General features: G+C 42.8%; 1 protein-coding gene across 1 annotated transcript in view; it reads right to left on the bottom strand.

Annotated features, from left to right (window-relative positions):
* The window catches only part of prkcaa (protein kinase C, alpha, a), a 158,428-nt gene that overhangs the window by 54,201 nt on the left and 86,641 nt on the right, over window positions 1-17,586 (bottom strand). Inside the window, exons 4-5 of the mRNA XM_080464018.1 lie at window positions 14,575-14,686; window positions 13,199-13,327 (exon numbers count right to left, since the gene is read on the bottom strand). Of these exons, the coding sequence (XP_080320144.1) occupies window positions 13,199-13,327; window positions 14,575-14,686 (241 nt within the window). The remainder of the gene's footprint in view (window positions 1-13,198; window positions 13,328-14,574; window positions 14,687-17,586) is intronic.

Genomic DNA, 17,586 nt, shown 5'->3' with positions numbered 1-17,586 from the left:
AACCTGAGTCCAAGACCAAGACCCTTTTCTTCTTGTCCTCCTGCATTCAGTAAATAAGGGTTAGACTCAATCCTTCCAGGAAGAGAAGACTTTGGTAAAGAGGGTCATTGTTTTAAAGAAGCAGTAAGTTAGCCGTTAGATGTTTGTGCTATAGCTCAAGCAGTTTCCTGACAAACTGGTTTTATTGTATTCTGTGGAGATTAACAAACAGAATCTCACGGCCACTTGCTAATCTAGGACTAAGAGACGTCCCATTGTTTGCTTTTGTTCTCAGCAGCTGTGATGGAGGATTTAGGTGATGATTTCAGCGAGGTGTGAAGCTGGATGAGTGATGGGGTGAGCTGCCGCAGTGTACACACATATACACAAAGACAGAGAGAGAGAGAGAGAGAGAGAGAGAGAGAGAGAGAGAGAGAGAGAGGGGTGGGAGACATAGAGGAAGAACACTTGACGGGAGGCAGACGGTTACAGAAACAACCTGAGGTGTGGGAAGATATCGAGCGATCCTAAACTGGCAACACTCAGCTTTCTCAAAAATCCAATGTGTTGAGCGAGTTTCTTCAAAGTGCAACTGAATACTGGATTTCAATGTACTCTTTTGCAAAAGCGTTATGCTGGAAACACGAAGGTTTAGGAAGCATAGGTTGGCCTTTTTGCTTGACTACTTCGATAAACTGAAATAAAAATCCACCCTGATGTCTTCCCTTCAGTCTGATCACCTTTAGTTTGCCAACTCATATAGATTGCAATAGAAATAATTGAAGTACTAAAGTTCAATGAGGATTATCTGTGACCTCGAGATAAAATATCAGACGGTTATGTGTTGTAGCCCTGAAAAAGCAGCGGCCTATTCATATAGCAGGTTGTAAATCAGAGGAGGTATTTTTAGAGTCAGCTCTGAATAGGCTGGTGAGTTACATACTGGGTGGTTTGGCAGTGGCACAGCTACAGCAAAGAATACAGTGGTAGTGCACTCAGACATGAGGATTAATTCAATCATCATGTGAAGTATACATCTACTCTGAATGTATCAGGTGTTAGGTTAGAGGTGAAGGAAGGTCCACTTACATATATGATACCAAATGCTCTTTCTTTTTGTATTTGTGCATTGCACAAGCCTCTGTTTTGAATAGTGCATGCTGGTTGCACGAATGCAAAGTCAGTGCACCCAAATGACATTCTTAAAACAAATATACACATGCAAAGAAGTCTATCACAGAGACCTTAACCAAAAATAATAGAAGCATTTAACAATTTTCAACAGAATGTTTCTATTTGAGTGGAAGTTTAAGTTGTTTTATGGGTTCAAGAATTATAATACTACAAGTGCAATGTGTAATTCTGGGTATGGCCAGTAGGAGGCAGTCCAGATTATTTATTGCACACTGGATGGTGTGTGTGTGTGTGTGTGTGTGTGTGTGTGTGTGTGTGTGTGTGTGTGTGTGTGTGTGTGTGTGTGTGTGTGTGTGTGTGTGTGTGTGTGTGTGTGTGTGTGTGTGTGTGTGTGTGTGTGTGTGTGTGTGTGTGTGTGTGTGTGTGGAGTTCTGAATGGTCGGAAGTGATGCTTTTTCCGATTCACATCTGGACGTTCTGATTCATTTTCTCACTCTATTGCAGAAGTTGGACACTTGCCCATCGTTTAGAATTCAAGAAGCTCATTATGCTGCAGACTGAACTCACTTAAGCAAAGTAGCTGGAGTTGCTGAATGTGGTGTCGGCACAATAAGCTCCATTGGACTGAACTTCTATATTGCCGACTGGTTTGTAGGAAAAAAAACACCTGTTTTCCATGTTTAAGTTTTAAAAAGCCAAAATGGGGATGGACATGAATGTTTGCCAATTTTTATTCTGTACAAGTGAAAATGAAAGCAGTATAGAAGAAAGACCAAGCCAGAAAATGGAGGTGACACAAGGCAGAGGCACATGTTAAAGTGGTGAGAAGGCATGGCACACATGCTGAGTAGAGGGAGTTGGAGCAGGACAGTGAGAACACACTGGGAATATCAATGACAAGACTTCAGGGAGTCAGCAGGAGAAATCTAAGTTCAGCTGAGCGCCTCAGAGACACCGAGGAAAAAAGGAGTACAGTATGCATTCATGTGTTAAGATAATAAGAGACGAGTTGCAATGTGTTGCTGTGAAGTAATGTTTTTTAAAAGTAATCATGTTTAACATAGAATTCTGTTTAACAGAAACATACCTCTGAAAACCAGCGGACAAATATACATTTAAGTACTTCTAACTTTATTGTTTACGTGCCACATTTTTTCCAAGACTTGATTGAATCTATGAAAGCATGCAGGCAGCGTCTCGTCTTTGGCTTCTTTCTTCTACATAAAAAAAATGTAGAGCCGCTCATGTTTGTTCTTCACCTCCTTGTGTAAACGCTCCACCCTCCCAGTTTACCTCTGAGGTCCACTATTTACAAAAAGACCGGGTAAAAAGAAGGTGGACTGACGAGCAGCGCTGTTTCCTCCAGAAGGTAAAGATCACATCAGAGTTAAGGAGGTGCCTGTCTTTACTATGAATGTGTCACATGAGGCATTTTAACTTTATATAAAGGTTAGTCGTGCAAATAGAGGAAGAAAGCAACATATGTTGTTTCTCCCAGGCAGATTATTCCTATCTATTAGGTGCACACAGTTGCATAACAGAATAATATTAATTCACTGCTGAACCTTAAAAAAGGCGACCATGAGGTAAACCCTTGCTGTGGAAGGAGAGGAAAAACACAAGAAGCTGGTACTGCCACCACAAGAGCTTTCAGCTGCTCCATCTCAACTCTGATTCATTGGGAAAATTCTACAGCAGCATTTTTAGGTACATTTTCTCTTGGCACGGGTCTGTTGGCTTTTCTGCACAATGACTCAGACACTACACAGAAATGGAAATTACTGTAGGAAAGAGCCCACCACCAACATGGGTGGTGGGCTATGAGGCTCCTGGGGGTGGGAGGTTGGCTGTACTCCGACCGGGCCCGGCTGAGCCTTCGCTCTTCCTGATCTGGGGGGGGGGGGGGGGGGGGGGGTCCTCTCTGCATTCTCCATCTGATGCTTTCTAGACTTGGCTCTCTGGGGCCTCCCCGGGTCTGGGGGGCTGCCGGCTGCAGGGGTGGTGCTGTCCAGGCCCGATGCCCTCGGGCCCCGGGGTGTCGTTACAGGTCCAGCTCAGGCTGGTTTAATCTAGAAAATCACGTTACTGTCTAGATAGAGCTGCTCTAGATAGAGCTGCTCTAGATAGAGCTGCTCCGGCTGGTTTAATCTAATAACAGTTGTAAAGTATTTGGATCAGTGTGATAACTGCAAATAATATCTGTAGCACAACAAGGGTATTGTATGTCCCCCTCCCCCTCAATCTTCTCTCTTCTCTCTTTCCTTGAGCGTCCCCCCCCCCCCCCCCGTAGAGCAGCCATACCAACTCCTAATAAAGCAGCAACAGGAGGAGACTCCAGGTCTCTTCCTGTTCAAAAGCAAATACTGTTCTGACTCCAGAAGGTTCTAGATCACATCATAGTGTTTGGTTAAGCTGCGGAACAGGACGGGGGGGGGGGGGGTGAAAAATCAGTAGTTCTGCTATACAGCGCCATCTAGTGGTAACATACGATATGTACTGTTCTATTCTGATCAGTCTGGACACTAAACTACTGCCACATGATACAGGGGAATGTACAGAGCACAATGTCCAACATCCTGCCAGGAATAAATCTCAAACTCTGCAGACAGCTTTTATTAGCATGGCCAGCTTCACTGGGTCAGTCTGGCTGCAGAGCAACGTTGGTCTCTTCTTTATGGGTGATTGTACCAACAGTCCTTACAGGAGTCTGCTGCTTGAAGATATTGAGAAAACTATGAATTAAAATGCAGTGCTTTGTACTAAACGATCTTTTAGTTCTGCACAAGATTCATGAAACATATTGTTCATCTGCTTCTTGTTGACAAATGAGATTTTCTGTATACAAATGTAGTAAGTCATGAAAGAACGGTGTCATGCACCACCAATATTTATACATTCAACTGTGCACAAAGATGAAACGAGGTGGCTGCAGTGCATCACCATGAGTGCAGCTCTTCTTCACAGTGGCTTCAACTCCTCTTTCTGAGCCTTTGGCCAGTGTGTTCAGGAAGAAGAATCTCACCAGTAGGAGCCAAGCAGTGAAATAAACCTTGTTGCTGCAGTTTCATCGGCCAGAAGATGCTCACAACATTTAGGCTGAATTTTGTCTTTGGCTGCAAAGTGTTTCCACCTCCTCCATAAGCTTCGACAGCTCCTCTGATCGACCCACTCGACTACGCAAACAATCTGACCTACACACACCTACACACACCTACACACACCTACACACACCTACACATCAAGCACACTGACTCCAACACGGCACCGCTGGGATATTAAAGCAGAGACACAGATGAACAAAGAGCCAATCAGCAAAGAACTAATGAAGCCGTTAAAGTGATAGAAGCTTATAAATGATGCTCTCCTGCAGAACGGGGTGAGTCAACAAGGGAACCCAATGGAAATGAAATTATTACCACTGTGTCTCACACACTCCCCGAGGAGCTGCCACACACACACACACACACACACACACACACACACACACACACACACACACACACACACACACACACACACACACACACACACACACACACACACACACACACACACACACACACACACACACACACACACACACACACACACACACACACACACACACACACACACTTCACTATTGACTATTAGTACTTTGCTCAGAATCAATGAACAGTGAAACCAAAAGCAAAGTGACATGTTGAGCATCGCTGGACAGAAGAGCTGTGAGCAGCGATGAGACACCTCACTATCATCCACTCTCACTGTTCCTCAGTCAATCATTATCATTTTTGCTATTTAAGTGACAGAGATGTAGTGTATCTGTGGCTGTGTGGAATCGTGCATCAAAGATCAGCTGCGTCCTCTGGCGTCCATGGCGCTCCCCACTCAACATTTGGCCTTTGGTGAAGTGCAAGAAGAAATGGGTGTCGCCCTTCAGAGTGATTCTCCACACGGCAACGCAGCTTCCCCCTTCACTCAGAAGCATCACGAATTCTCCCAAACATTCAAACAGCTTCATCATACCAGACATCGGGTCGTTTCTCCAACACAGCCAGGGTGTGTGGGGAGAATGGGAGTGCGCCACATGACTTAGTGCGAGGGCTCGTGCTTCAAATGTGATCGAGCACAATTTGTTTGAAGCAGAGAAGTAGTGGGAACATTGTGTGTAGATAAACCTTCCTCCAGAACAGAAAGAAGGAGTGGCAGTGGCATTCATCAATCCCTCTTCTAAACTGCTTTATCTAACTCAGGCTGCTGGAGTCCGTCCCACCCGGCCTGGACACATTCCATTCCTTCACCATTCAAACGAAGATCCCAAAATATTCTTTGAGTTGAATAATGTGAAAGGGACTTCAATTTTGAAATTCTACGATATTATGATTGATTAAAAAAACATTTACAAATGGAACAGCTTAACAATAACAGCTTACTTAGGAAATACATTGCAGATTGTTGTGTTCAGTGAACAACAATCCCTGATTGTGGCTGGAACTCTTCATCTTACTCGACCCAAATGCAAACCTTTGGAACCAACTTGCTCGTTGGAGTCTTACAGTGTATTTACAACATTTACAGAACACGTTTGTCAGGAACTGGAAACTTTTATCAAATTATGTGAAAATAGATCAAACTTCATGAATGATGATTATCTTCACATCATTATATGGTTTAAAACTGCAATATAGCAGAAAACAAAAACACAAGGATCGACCCTGGATGACTAAAGGATTATGTAAAAAGGAGAATACACTATACCGACATTTCATCAAACAGGGAACGAAGGAAGCAGAAGATAAATATAAAAAATACAAGAATAAGTTAACAAAAAGGAAAAGGGTCCAGCTGGGCCAGGGAAACAAACAAGAAGATTCTGGAAGAAATTCTTCATGGTTTTAACAACTTCTTTATAATTATTGGAGCTAAACTAGCAGTGGAAATCCCTGGAGAGGAGTGATTATAATATATAAATATATATATATATATATATATATATATATATATATATATATATATATATATCCACCCCAGCTCAGTGTTCCTCGCAGCAGTGGAGGAAAAGGAACTAACAGAGATTGAAATTAAACGAAATACAAAACCTCTACTGATTCTAATGCAACAGACATGAAAACTGTCAAAATGGTCATTGAGGGGCTCTCAGAGCCTCTAACATACGTACATCTGTAACTTATCATTTCAAACTGGGAAGTTTCCCAAACAAATGAAAATAGCTGAAGTAGTAGTGCTGTATAAGACTGGGGATAAACTCCACTCCACCAACTACAGGCCAGTTTCTCTGCTTCCACAGTCTAGAAACATTATTCTTTAACAGATTAGATCAATTCTTAGACAAACTGCTAAATACTTTCTAACAGTCAATATGGATTTCAGGCAAATACTGTAGTACTACATCACTGGCATGAACAGAATCAATTGAGGAAATTAGGAATGCTATAGAAGTCGGTGTATTCAACAAAGCTTCTGACACAATAAACCAGGACATAATCACTAAGTTAGAACGGTATGGGTAATAAAACTAGTTCTTTTGTTGTCTGCCTCAAACCATTTAAAACTCAAGAATGCATCAGTCGTTTCATTAACGAGACGTTTATAGGCATTAAATATCTGAAGATACTGAAGCTGAGCTACCCTCACATCTCAGCCAGAACCAAACTGCTGCATCTTACTAGAAGGACAATGGTTGTGTTTGCACATCCATCTGAAGCGGAGTGGTTTATTCTACACCTTCTCTACACCTTCTCCCTAAACTGGTCTTTCTCCGTGCAGCGCGGCTGTTTGGCAGGACGTCTGCAACACATCGACAGCAGCGAACGTAATCTGTGATGCAATCTGTCTCGAGTGGGCTGAAGGCTGGAGCAGCAGTCACACACACACACACACACACACACACACACACACACACACACACACACACACACACACACACACACACACACACACACACACACACACACACACACACACACACACACACACACACACACACACACACACACACACACACACACACACACACACACACACACACACGTTCTGCCCACATGCATTTCGAGGACATTGCTATTATCTCCATTCAGTTCAAGCCGACTCGTTTAAAGGTCGACAAACTAAACTAACTGTCTAACCTTCACTTCGCCTTAACTTTAACTATAATCTAACGTTGGAAATTATAACATTAACCTCAGTATGCTTGATGTGTCCTCAAGGACCACATGTTGCAGTAATATAATTCAACAGTACACACACACACACACACACACACACACACACACACACACACACACACACACACACACACACACACACACACACACACACACACACACACACACACACACCACTTCCTGTGTCCAACAGCAGCAGCAGCGGCAGCGGCGGCAGCGGCGGCGGCGGCGGAAGCAGCAGCAGCGGCGGCAGCGGCAGCAGCAGCAGCAGCGGCAGCAGCAGCAGCAGCAGCGGCAGCAGCGGCGGCAGCGGCGGCGGCGGCGGAAGCAGCAGCAGGTATTCACTCCAGTCTCCAGGTGATGATGGTGGTTTTCTGTCCCTCATGTACACACATTTATATAGTAGTGTGAAATATGCATGGGTTTTCACGCCTGCTGTCTACATACTGTAAGTGTGAACACAGGTGTGACCATCTACATTTCATTATCACACGTTGATAGTTGTGTTTGCAGGCTGTGTATTTTATGGAAAAAAATGAAAGTTTTGTAAACAGTTTTTACTTCCTAATCCTAATGTTGCTGCAGTACCTATAAAGATAGACAGTCCATCCATAGAAGATACCTGATTCATTTCCCAGGAGGGAAATACAAGGTGTCCAGCAGTAACCGTATAATAATCGCAGTAGTAATAAAAATTTGCATTCACATTGTGGCTATGAGAAATACCAACAAATTGGCTAAAATAAGATTGTGTTAAAAAGATTAAATACATTTTCCTCTACATGGGAAAATCTATTTTTATTGCACACTCATGTGACAATACTATTTTTCTGATTTTCCAGCTTTAATATTTCTGACCAAAGGGACAATTAATCTTATCCTCGATAGTCTTCTACCTTCAGAAGGTGGTTTTCCTTACAATACTATACAGCAGGAATTTAATTAACAGCTTGATAGCTCACGTATTAAGAAAGATGACTCTCCTATCCCAGGGAGGCTCATCATGTCAGCTTGATCTGCTCTGACAGTTGAAGTTTTCAAAACTTCCCCAGAACATCAATAAGACACAATAATATATAAGAAATCCAATGTAGTGATGATAATGTAGGATCATGTACTGGAAGAGATTCTGCCTCAAGGCCAGAATATTGAGTCCATGACGACCTTCCTGTGTGGGATTAGTATTTCTCTTCCTGAGCGTGTGGGTTTCCTCCCGTTTTCTACACTTTTATACATTTTCTCTGTTTGTCTCTGTTTGACCAATGATGAACCGGCTCCAGCTCCATCATCCCCACCGAGATAAAGTTCTACTGACAATGGATGGATGGATGGATGGATGGATGGATGGATGGATGGATGGATGGATGGATGGATGGATGGATGGATGGATGGATGGATGGATGGATGGATGGATGGATGGATGGATGGATGGATGTTCCTGGTGCAGTGAAGTGGTCTCAGTGAGATTATAATAGAATCAAAGTAAGATCAAGACATTGGTGTATTTCTACCAGATATTAGTCATCATCAGTTCTAGTAAGTGACGCATCCTTCCTTCCCCTGGTTCATATTTTTAGCCAAGCAGCAGGTGTGACAATGATTAACAATGAAGACATTAGAATGAACTCATCTGTCGACAAATGTAGAGTGCTTGAGCTCCGATAATGAACGTCGCCACGCCACGAATGATAAACAGGTCCGTGCTGCTTGTCCTGCCTGTTTAACCCTTGTGTGTCCGTTCCTCTGCTCACATCCAGCCTTGTTCTTCTGGTGATCATTTACAAAGTGATGAAGCCAGAGTTCAATAGCAAGGCGTTGTGATACACTGAGTCCTGGGAGCCGGTGAATTGAAGGCTATTGTTTGTGCTGTGGGCTCCCTGCCATTATTGTTGTTGTGGCAGATGTGCTAATGGACCAGGGGATTTACACCAGGCCTCAAAGTACCAAGCAGATTATTCTCATACATGAAGTACATTTTTCAAACACAAACTTGAGCTGCAAAATAATCCAGAAAGGTTTGGTGCAACGCGCAGATTCAGATGTTTCTAAAGAGCAATGAGTTATTATTGGCATCTGCAGCATGTGTTTGGAATTGCTTTCAACTCTTTGATATAGTCCCTCACAGGACAAACTGTACTAGTGGCCCAGAATACTATAGAATAATTAATAAAAAGAAGAAATACAGCCATAAGTGAAAGAGTACTGCATCATATCAATCAATGATCAATAAATAGGACAACTATCATCCTATGTATGTAACATTACATTATTGGCTGCAGTTAACGTATTTTAAAAGGTATTTTTTTTCATGCTGCTTCAATAATGTAATAACTAGTCAATAATGTAATAACTGGTAAAATAGTTTAATGGTATTGGATTTATTTTTCATACTAATGGCAAGTCATTACATTTGCTTTGTTACATTTAAACTGGACACATTAATACATTAATACATGATAATACATTAATACATGATCATTATTAATGTATTGATACATGATAATGATTAATGTATTAATACGTGATCATGTATTAATGTATTAATACATGATCATGTATTAATACGTGATCATGCATTAATGTATTAATACATGATCATGTTATTGGCCTTTATTACATTATTGGTTGTTGAATTAACAAAGCAAGACGACCACACCACTCACATTCACACCTATAGGAAGTTACCAATCACCAGTATACTTCATGTGTTTTACCTGTGGGAGGGGTAGGGTTAATACAAATACACATGCAACCCCCCACACAGAAAGACCTCCAAGCCCATACCTGGACCAAGGATATTCTCATTATTAGACAGAACTGCTAAGTACTACACCACTTGGCTGAACTCCACATAAATCTACACCTGACTACCTCTTTGGGTCCAAAACAGTGAAAGCCATTGATGTTCCCGTCATGCTGAGGCCTTCCATACATAACTGAACAATCTGGACTCACCGCCAAACGCCTGTAGGCTTTTTCTTTGTGCCACGTTCAGCCGGCAACTCAGAATGTCACAACAAATACATTTCACAGATTATGCATGAAATTATATCAGCTTAACTACAGCAGCTGGTCTGTGATTATTTGCTCTCAAAGGATTATTGAACACGGTCTGCAAAGACAAACTATTACCAAATGCAAGAGTTCATGATGGAGACTTTATCTTGTTTTGTGCTTTACTTACTTTTGCACCATGCAGTCTGAGCTCTTATTGAATTATGTAAAAAACAGTATTACTAACACTTCTTGTTCAGCAAAGCTTAAAGCAAAACTAGAACTAAAAAAAGAAGAAACGTGTCAGTTTGTGTCGTGTCAAAGTTTAGATCAGATTTGTTATAGCATGCATATCTTTTTCTTATATTTCTTTCAGATTTTCACACAATCTCAACAAATGGCTCCAGACTGACTTCCAGACACTTTAGGAGAAACAGCCTGAGGACTCACAACTGTATCTGTGAGATTAGATTATATAGTTGTCATTAACAGAATGTAATTACATCTTTTAAACGAGCTTGAAAAGTGTTTCTTTGAAACCACATGCATCAGGTTATTCCAAAGACATAAATGTTCCCAAAAACGTTCTAACAAATAACAGTCGGACAGATTATTGTAACGCCACAATCCTGCTCACAGGCAGAGAGCTCAACTAAGACGTAATAAATAATAAAGCAAGCCTTCTATTTGCTTTACAGAGATAATTCAGTTCTTTTAGAAACTCCTACCAGCACAAAGCAAGTTGTGACTGTTTTAAAAGAGTAGCTGCACAATGGCCCCGCAGCAGACCACACACCACTGCAGGACCACATCTCTGGCTTGGGATTGTCTTCTAAATCCTAATCCTCACTGCCAGTGGTTTCTTGCATCAGGATATTTAACAGAGGAAGCTCTATTGATCTGTCCACCAGAGGGGAGCATGCTGATAGCTGATCGTCACAAGGCCAGCTCCGCAGTCAGAAGTCACACTCGCTTCATTGCAAGCGGGGGGGGGGGGGGGGGGGGGTATGGTGCAGACCTCTTGGCCAGAAGGTTTCACTTCAGATTACGGTAATCAGGGAAAACGAGACGGGCAGCGAATGTCTGTGTGGAACTGGACAATCAGGAATGAATGAGCGTGTGAAAGGAGCTGCAGCGCACACACACACACACACACACACACACACACACACACACACACACACACACACACACACACACACACACACACACACACACACACACACACACACACACACACACACACACACACCACACACACACACACACACACACACACACACACACACACACACACACACACACACACAAACACACTTCAGGGTCCATGAATTGAATCAAGTTACACAATTGACCTTGAAATGAAGTTATTCCAACCTTGAAATGTTGTGTTCACTAAAAGTTTACTAGTTATTTCTGTCCCCAGTGTGACATAAGCCCCCGCTGACTAGTGAGCAATCAGGACGCGTCCAACAGTAAAGAAAGAACAAAGCAACACTGTGAAATATCATTTCTTTCATTAGCAACAGTGGTTCTCAAAAGTTGGGGGCGTGCCACAATATTATTAACATAAAATATCAGTAGGTCAAAGGATTGTGTTTCTTCCTAGTAATTTATAAAAATAGGAACATAACCATGATAAAAAGAAATAATGCATGGTTGAATTTTTTAAGCACGTTTTGATTAATAAATATGTTGATGTAGTTGAGTTGATGAAAAGATAAATAAAGACTTGAGCGTGCAGGCTTTATTCAAAGAAGAATCTTCAATACGGCCACCTCACATTGAAAGCACCATAAAAGTTGAGACTATAAGGCTCCGCCCACACCGCAGGTTTTTTTAGCGTGATCATTTCAAACACGACCTGCCGTGTGAACATGATTGGACCGGATGTTTTCAGGCCTCAGAGCACAGAAGATGACGTGAAGTCACGCCGAGCAGCACCAGGGTTGCCAGATCTGACTCACTGTTTCAGCACAAACAAGGTAAAACCCCCACCTCAATAAAAACCAGCCCAAACCTCAGCCTGTGTAGGAATCATGTTTAAACCCTCAAACTATTATATGTGTGATAAAGAACACACAAATACACCAAACAAAGAAAGTTAAAAGGGAAGAGAGTTTGGCTCCCCGATTGGGGGAATACCCTCCATATCTGGCAACACAGGTCAGAGTGTACTTTCACTTTCAGAATCTAGACAACATGAGAAGGAAAGGAGAATGAGGAAGAAAGAGCACAGCTTTTAATCTGCCGTCAGTCACACGTCAATGACGAAGCAATCGATGGAGAACAATATCTGAACTGGTTCCACATGCTGGGGGGACAATATCTGAACTGGTTCCACATGCTGGAGGGACAATATCTGAACTGGTTCCACATGCTGGAGGGACAATATCTGAACTGGTTCCACATGCTGGAGGGACAATATCTGAACTTGTTCCACATGCTGGAGGGACAATATCTGAACTGGTTCCACATGCTGGAGGGACAATATCTGAACTGGTTCCACATGCTGGAGGGACAATATCTGAACTGATTCCACATGCTGGAGGGACAATATCTGAACTGATTCCACATGCTGGAGGGACAATATCTGAACTGGTTCCACATGCTGGAGGGACAATATCTGAATTGAAGATTTAACCACAGAAACCAAACAGGTGGGATGTGAGTCACTGTGAGTAAAAAATCTGAATTTGGTGGCTTTTCCCTGCAGTGTGAACGCGACCTAAGAGAGGCTCTTCCAACCCCAGCGTGATAGCCTCTGATTTACATCTTGTATTCTTTATACCCTTATCATAAGTGCCTAACCAAGACCTCATTGTCAGCTTGGCCTTAGAGCCACATATGAATCGTTAAAACTACTATTTGTTGTTGAGCATTTAGCTCATCATTCAGTGTGCGCTGCAGGTTTTGAGTCCTACCTGTGACTTGCATCTTGTCCACGCTGACCTCACACTTGAGATAAAGACGACCCCTCCTCTCGGTGTAATCGGTCCCACACAGGCTGGGCACGTTCATGACACACTGCTTGTGAACGTTCATATCACAAGCTGGTGAGAAAACACAGGGAAAATAAGGAAGATTTCATACCTTATCAGACATCAACACACATTAAGCAAGGATATATATATATATATATATATTGTACAAGTGAAATACACAATAACAATAAACCATTGTATTTTAAAAGCATTGTAGGCTTTCAGGCACCCCCCCCCCCCCCCCCCCCGATGACCTAAAGTATGATAATCTGATTAAAAGTGCCTTGCAGATAAACTGCAGCCCTTTCTGCATCGATCGCCACGTCCAGACTTCGGTCTCCGTCCACATATCGTACATGTCGGGCGCAATATTAAAGGATTTCTTTTTTAAGAGCTGGGTGTGAGAGGAGATCACAAGGTCATGACCCAGAGTCAACCCTGCGATATTATAGATCTATCTGATGTGTGTCAGGCTGCAGAGTTGTCCTGTCATGGTTTGAGAGCAGTTACCAGTGGTCACATCATCATCATCATCATCATCATCGGGTCAGTGGATAACTAACAATAACAGCATGGCCTGTAAGGCCACTGCATTTCACTCGTGTGCAGTTGAGTTTGCGAGCCTCCGAGGAAGAGCCTCCGAGGAAGAGCCTCCGAGGAAGAGCCTCCGAGGAAGAGCCCTGCACATCACTGGTGATTAAAAAACACTGCAGAGTCATTGTGGTGTGATTAGAGCTGCAATTGATCAGCCAAAATAATTTGCTGCTCCACGGGTCTATTTATGTAGCCCCTGGAGCAATCATTAGGTCTAACTGGTGGTCTGGAGTAGGCAGCAGAGAAATGTCATTTAGGAGCTCATTAAGGCTCTCGTACTTTAATCCACTGACATACTTTTAAAAGGGAGAAGATGGGGGGAGGGGGGGGGGGGGTTAATAAAGACTCAGAAAAGCTTTTGATAGAGGACCTATTAGGAAGGAGTAGGGAACATAGCTGCACACAGAAAACAGACAATGTGTGAATTTAATGAGGGGAAATGAAGAAGGGGAATGTGATTTACTTTTCTTCAGTTAAGAGGAACTACAGTAGAATCACAGTAGAGCCTGGATTTCTCTGTGCATGTCACATTTATGCATCACTAACTTGAACATTAGAACAATAAATGTTTAATCTTCCTTAATTTATTCATTGAGAATGAAATTTAACTTTGTACAATTAACAAAGCTTTTATTCCAGGAGCTCCTCACTATTACAGAACTATCTGTTTTTAGATACGACTTCCACCTAATCTAAAGGTGAGGTGGTGCTTTGTTACTCACAGTCACACTTCATGCCCTGGTGGATGAGGCCGTAGAGCAGAGAGCCACAGTGATCGCAGAAGGTCGGGCTCCCATAGGTGTGGATCTTGAACTTGTGTTTCGTTCTGGGATCCTACATGTTAAAAGAAAAGAGCGACATGGAACATGGTTTCAGAATAAAGTGTAAAGATTTACCAAGTGATAGGGAGAAAAGCTGTTTCAGTGTCACTTGAACACAGGATATAACGGAGCCCAGAAAGCCAGGAGGAAAAGCCTTTATTGATTGACAGGCAGCAAACTGCTTCACAATAACCTAGAACACCGAGAAGGACAGAATATTGTGTTTCATTTTCTTTCAACAGACTGATCGGTGGGAAAACAAGTGAACAGCATCCTTCCTCTTCAGACACACAAACCAGGCTGATTGATGACTGACTGCAATCAGCCTTTACTGTGTGGGACAGCCTTTTAATAAACCACCATTTCAGGGTCGTCTTTTCCTTTTCACAGACCGTCTCCACCAGTTAGAGCTGGGAAATGAAGTCCGTTCAGATCCTCTATAAACTCTAGTCTCTCTCTCTCTCTCTCTCTCTCTCTCTCTCTCTCTCTCTCTCTCTCTCTCTCTCTCTCTCTCTCTCTCTCTCTCTCTCTCTCTCTCTGTCTCTCTCTCTCTCTCTCTCTCTCTCTCTCTCTCTCTCTCTCTCTCTCTCTCTCTCTCTCTCTCTCCCTCCCCTCTCTCTCCCTCTCTCCCTCTCTCCCTCTCTCTCTCTCTCTCTCCCTCCCTCCCTCCCTCCCTCCCTCCCTCTCTATAGAGTCCCATTAATAAATGATCATTGTTTAAGGAACACTGTATAAATGGTATATTACTGAAAGTGTGAGGCACATTAGTATTTAATGGATACAATGAGTACAATGAGTACATTATTGTGTTTGTGAGACTGGCTGATAAAGGCTGAATCACAGCTGTGTAAAGATAATACACTCTCTGTTGGCTTCTGCTGTGTTGGAATATTTTTCTACATAGAGACCAAAGTAGCACCTCGACCCCCCGAAAAAAACATACTTTTTTGCAGTACCTCCCTGCAAATGGTAGTGAAATCCAATCTCATAAGGCACTATTGTTCCTGGTGCCACGTTGAAATGAAGACATCCACTGTGGGGACAGTGTGGTGGTCCTACGTTAGGAGAGTCAGTGTGGTGGTCCTACGTCAGGAGAGACAGTGTGGTGGTCCTACGTTAGGAGAGACAGTGTGGTGGTCCTACGTCAGGAGAGACAGTGTGGTGGTCCTACGTTAGGAGAGTCAGTGTGGTGGTCCTACGTCAGGAGAGACAGTGTGGTGGTCCTACGTTAGGAGAGTCAGTGTGGTGGTCCTACGTCAGGAGAGTCAGTGTGGTGGTCCTACGTCAGGAGAGACAGTGTGGTGGTCCTACGTCAGGAGAGTCAGTGTGGTGGTCCTACATTAGGAGAGTCAGTGTGGTGGTCCTACGTCAGGAGAGACAGTGTGGTGGTCCTACGTTAGGAGAGACAGTGTGGTGGTCCTACGTCAGGAGAGTCAGTGTGGTGGTCCTACGTTAGGATAGACAGTGTGGTGGTCCTACGTTAGGATAGACAGTGTGGTGGTCCTACGTCAGGAGAGACAGTGTGGTGGTCCTACGTCAGGAGAGTCAGTGTGGTGGTCCTACGTTAGGAGAGTCAGTGTGGTGGTCCTACGTTAGGAGAGTCAGTGTGGTGGTCCTACGTTAGGAGAGACAGTGTGGTGGTCCTACGTCAGGAGAGACAGTGTGGTGGTCCTACGTCAGGAGAGACAGTGTGGTGGTCCTACGTCAGGAGAGTCAGTGTGGTGGTCCTACGTCAGGAGAGTCACACCTATCCTTGCTGCCATGCTGCCGGAGGGCCTGGAGATCAGCACGACTCAAAATTACCCTTCAAATGATTTCTTGCGCAGAGATTCTCTCATCATCTAGTTTCCTGTGACTTGTTTGATCTTCAAAGACTGGATCACCTCCGACAGGCTCTGGTTCTATTGATCCAAGTTACCGAGCTTCTCAACCATCTCAGGTAAGTGACGATATCAGATAAATGCCTTCTCTCTTCCTGTTCCTCACAAAGAGACAAGGATGATGGAAAAGCATGTTTAACTCAAATTAGTGTACAAGACCACCGAATTGATGCTTTATTGAAAATCTGATATAATGCGAACACTATTTGATGAGTGACAAACTCATGTTAGCAGTACTGAGTGACATAAATCAACAAGTTATCAAAACCTCGGACAGAAACCCAAGAACTCTTAAGTTTTTCATTTTTCCCAAAGATTTTTACAATAAATAAAAGGCACAACATGTTGTTAATGCTTTACTTTTGTGAGTTCCTACAAGTTCCTGTAGTTACTTTTCCAAATTCAAGTATTACAGAGAGAGTAGTTAACAGGCTTTAAAATTCTCACCCCAGTTGGTTTTTAAATATACTAATTGTATTCGTACAGCTTATTTTCCTACTTCAGATCAGCTGACTTTAGTTTTGTGTCGTGTGAAGACGGTACCAAGTCCACTGGACCTGATTCAGAACACACCTTCTGGTGGCCTTTTCCAAACTGCGCTTCATGTGTTATCAAACTCAAAATGAGCTCATATCCATTCATGAAGTGGTAAAACCTTTAAGATCTGATCTCTACACACTAATCTCTAGAACTTAGGTTTATTGTAGTTTGTAGGAGGTTTTCCTCCTGGCTGGGGGTGTCACACCCTTCGTGGTTTATCATTTATACAACACTGTGGTCAAACATGCCTTTAAAGGGCAGGATATTCATGTGTGATCTGTATGATGTAATATATTAATATTCATTTATAGTGTTGTTTCTGATTGAACAACCAGAGAAGAGAAGATTAGCGACATGGTTTTATTAACCTTTTGAATCGAAGTTAAATGGCTTTTTAGTCTCATATTATCCAGCAATAAAAGCTAATGATAATATCATTATGGTCACTCTGGTAGAACAACGAGCTCCGGAAGAGACCGCAGATAAATCAGCC

Source organism: Lipophrys pholis (genome assembly GCF_963383615.2).
Source record: "Lipophrys pholis genome assembly, chromosome: 5".
In the NCBI taxonomy this organism is placed as follows: domain Eukaryota; kingdom Metazoa; phylum Chordata; class Actinopteri; order Blenniiformes; family Blenniidae; genus Lipophrys; species Lipophrys pholis.
Note: the sequence above shows the minus strand (reverse complement) of the source record. Positions and strands in the feature narration are given on the sequence as shown.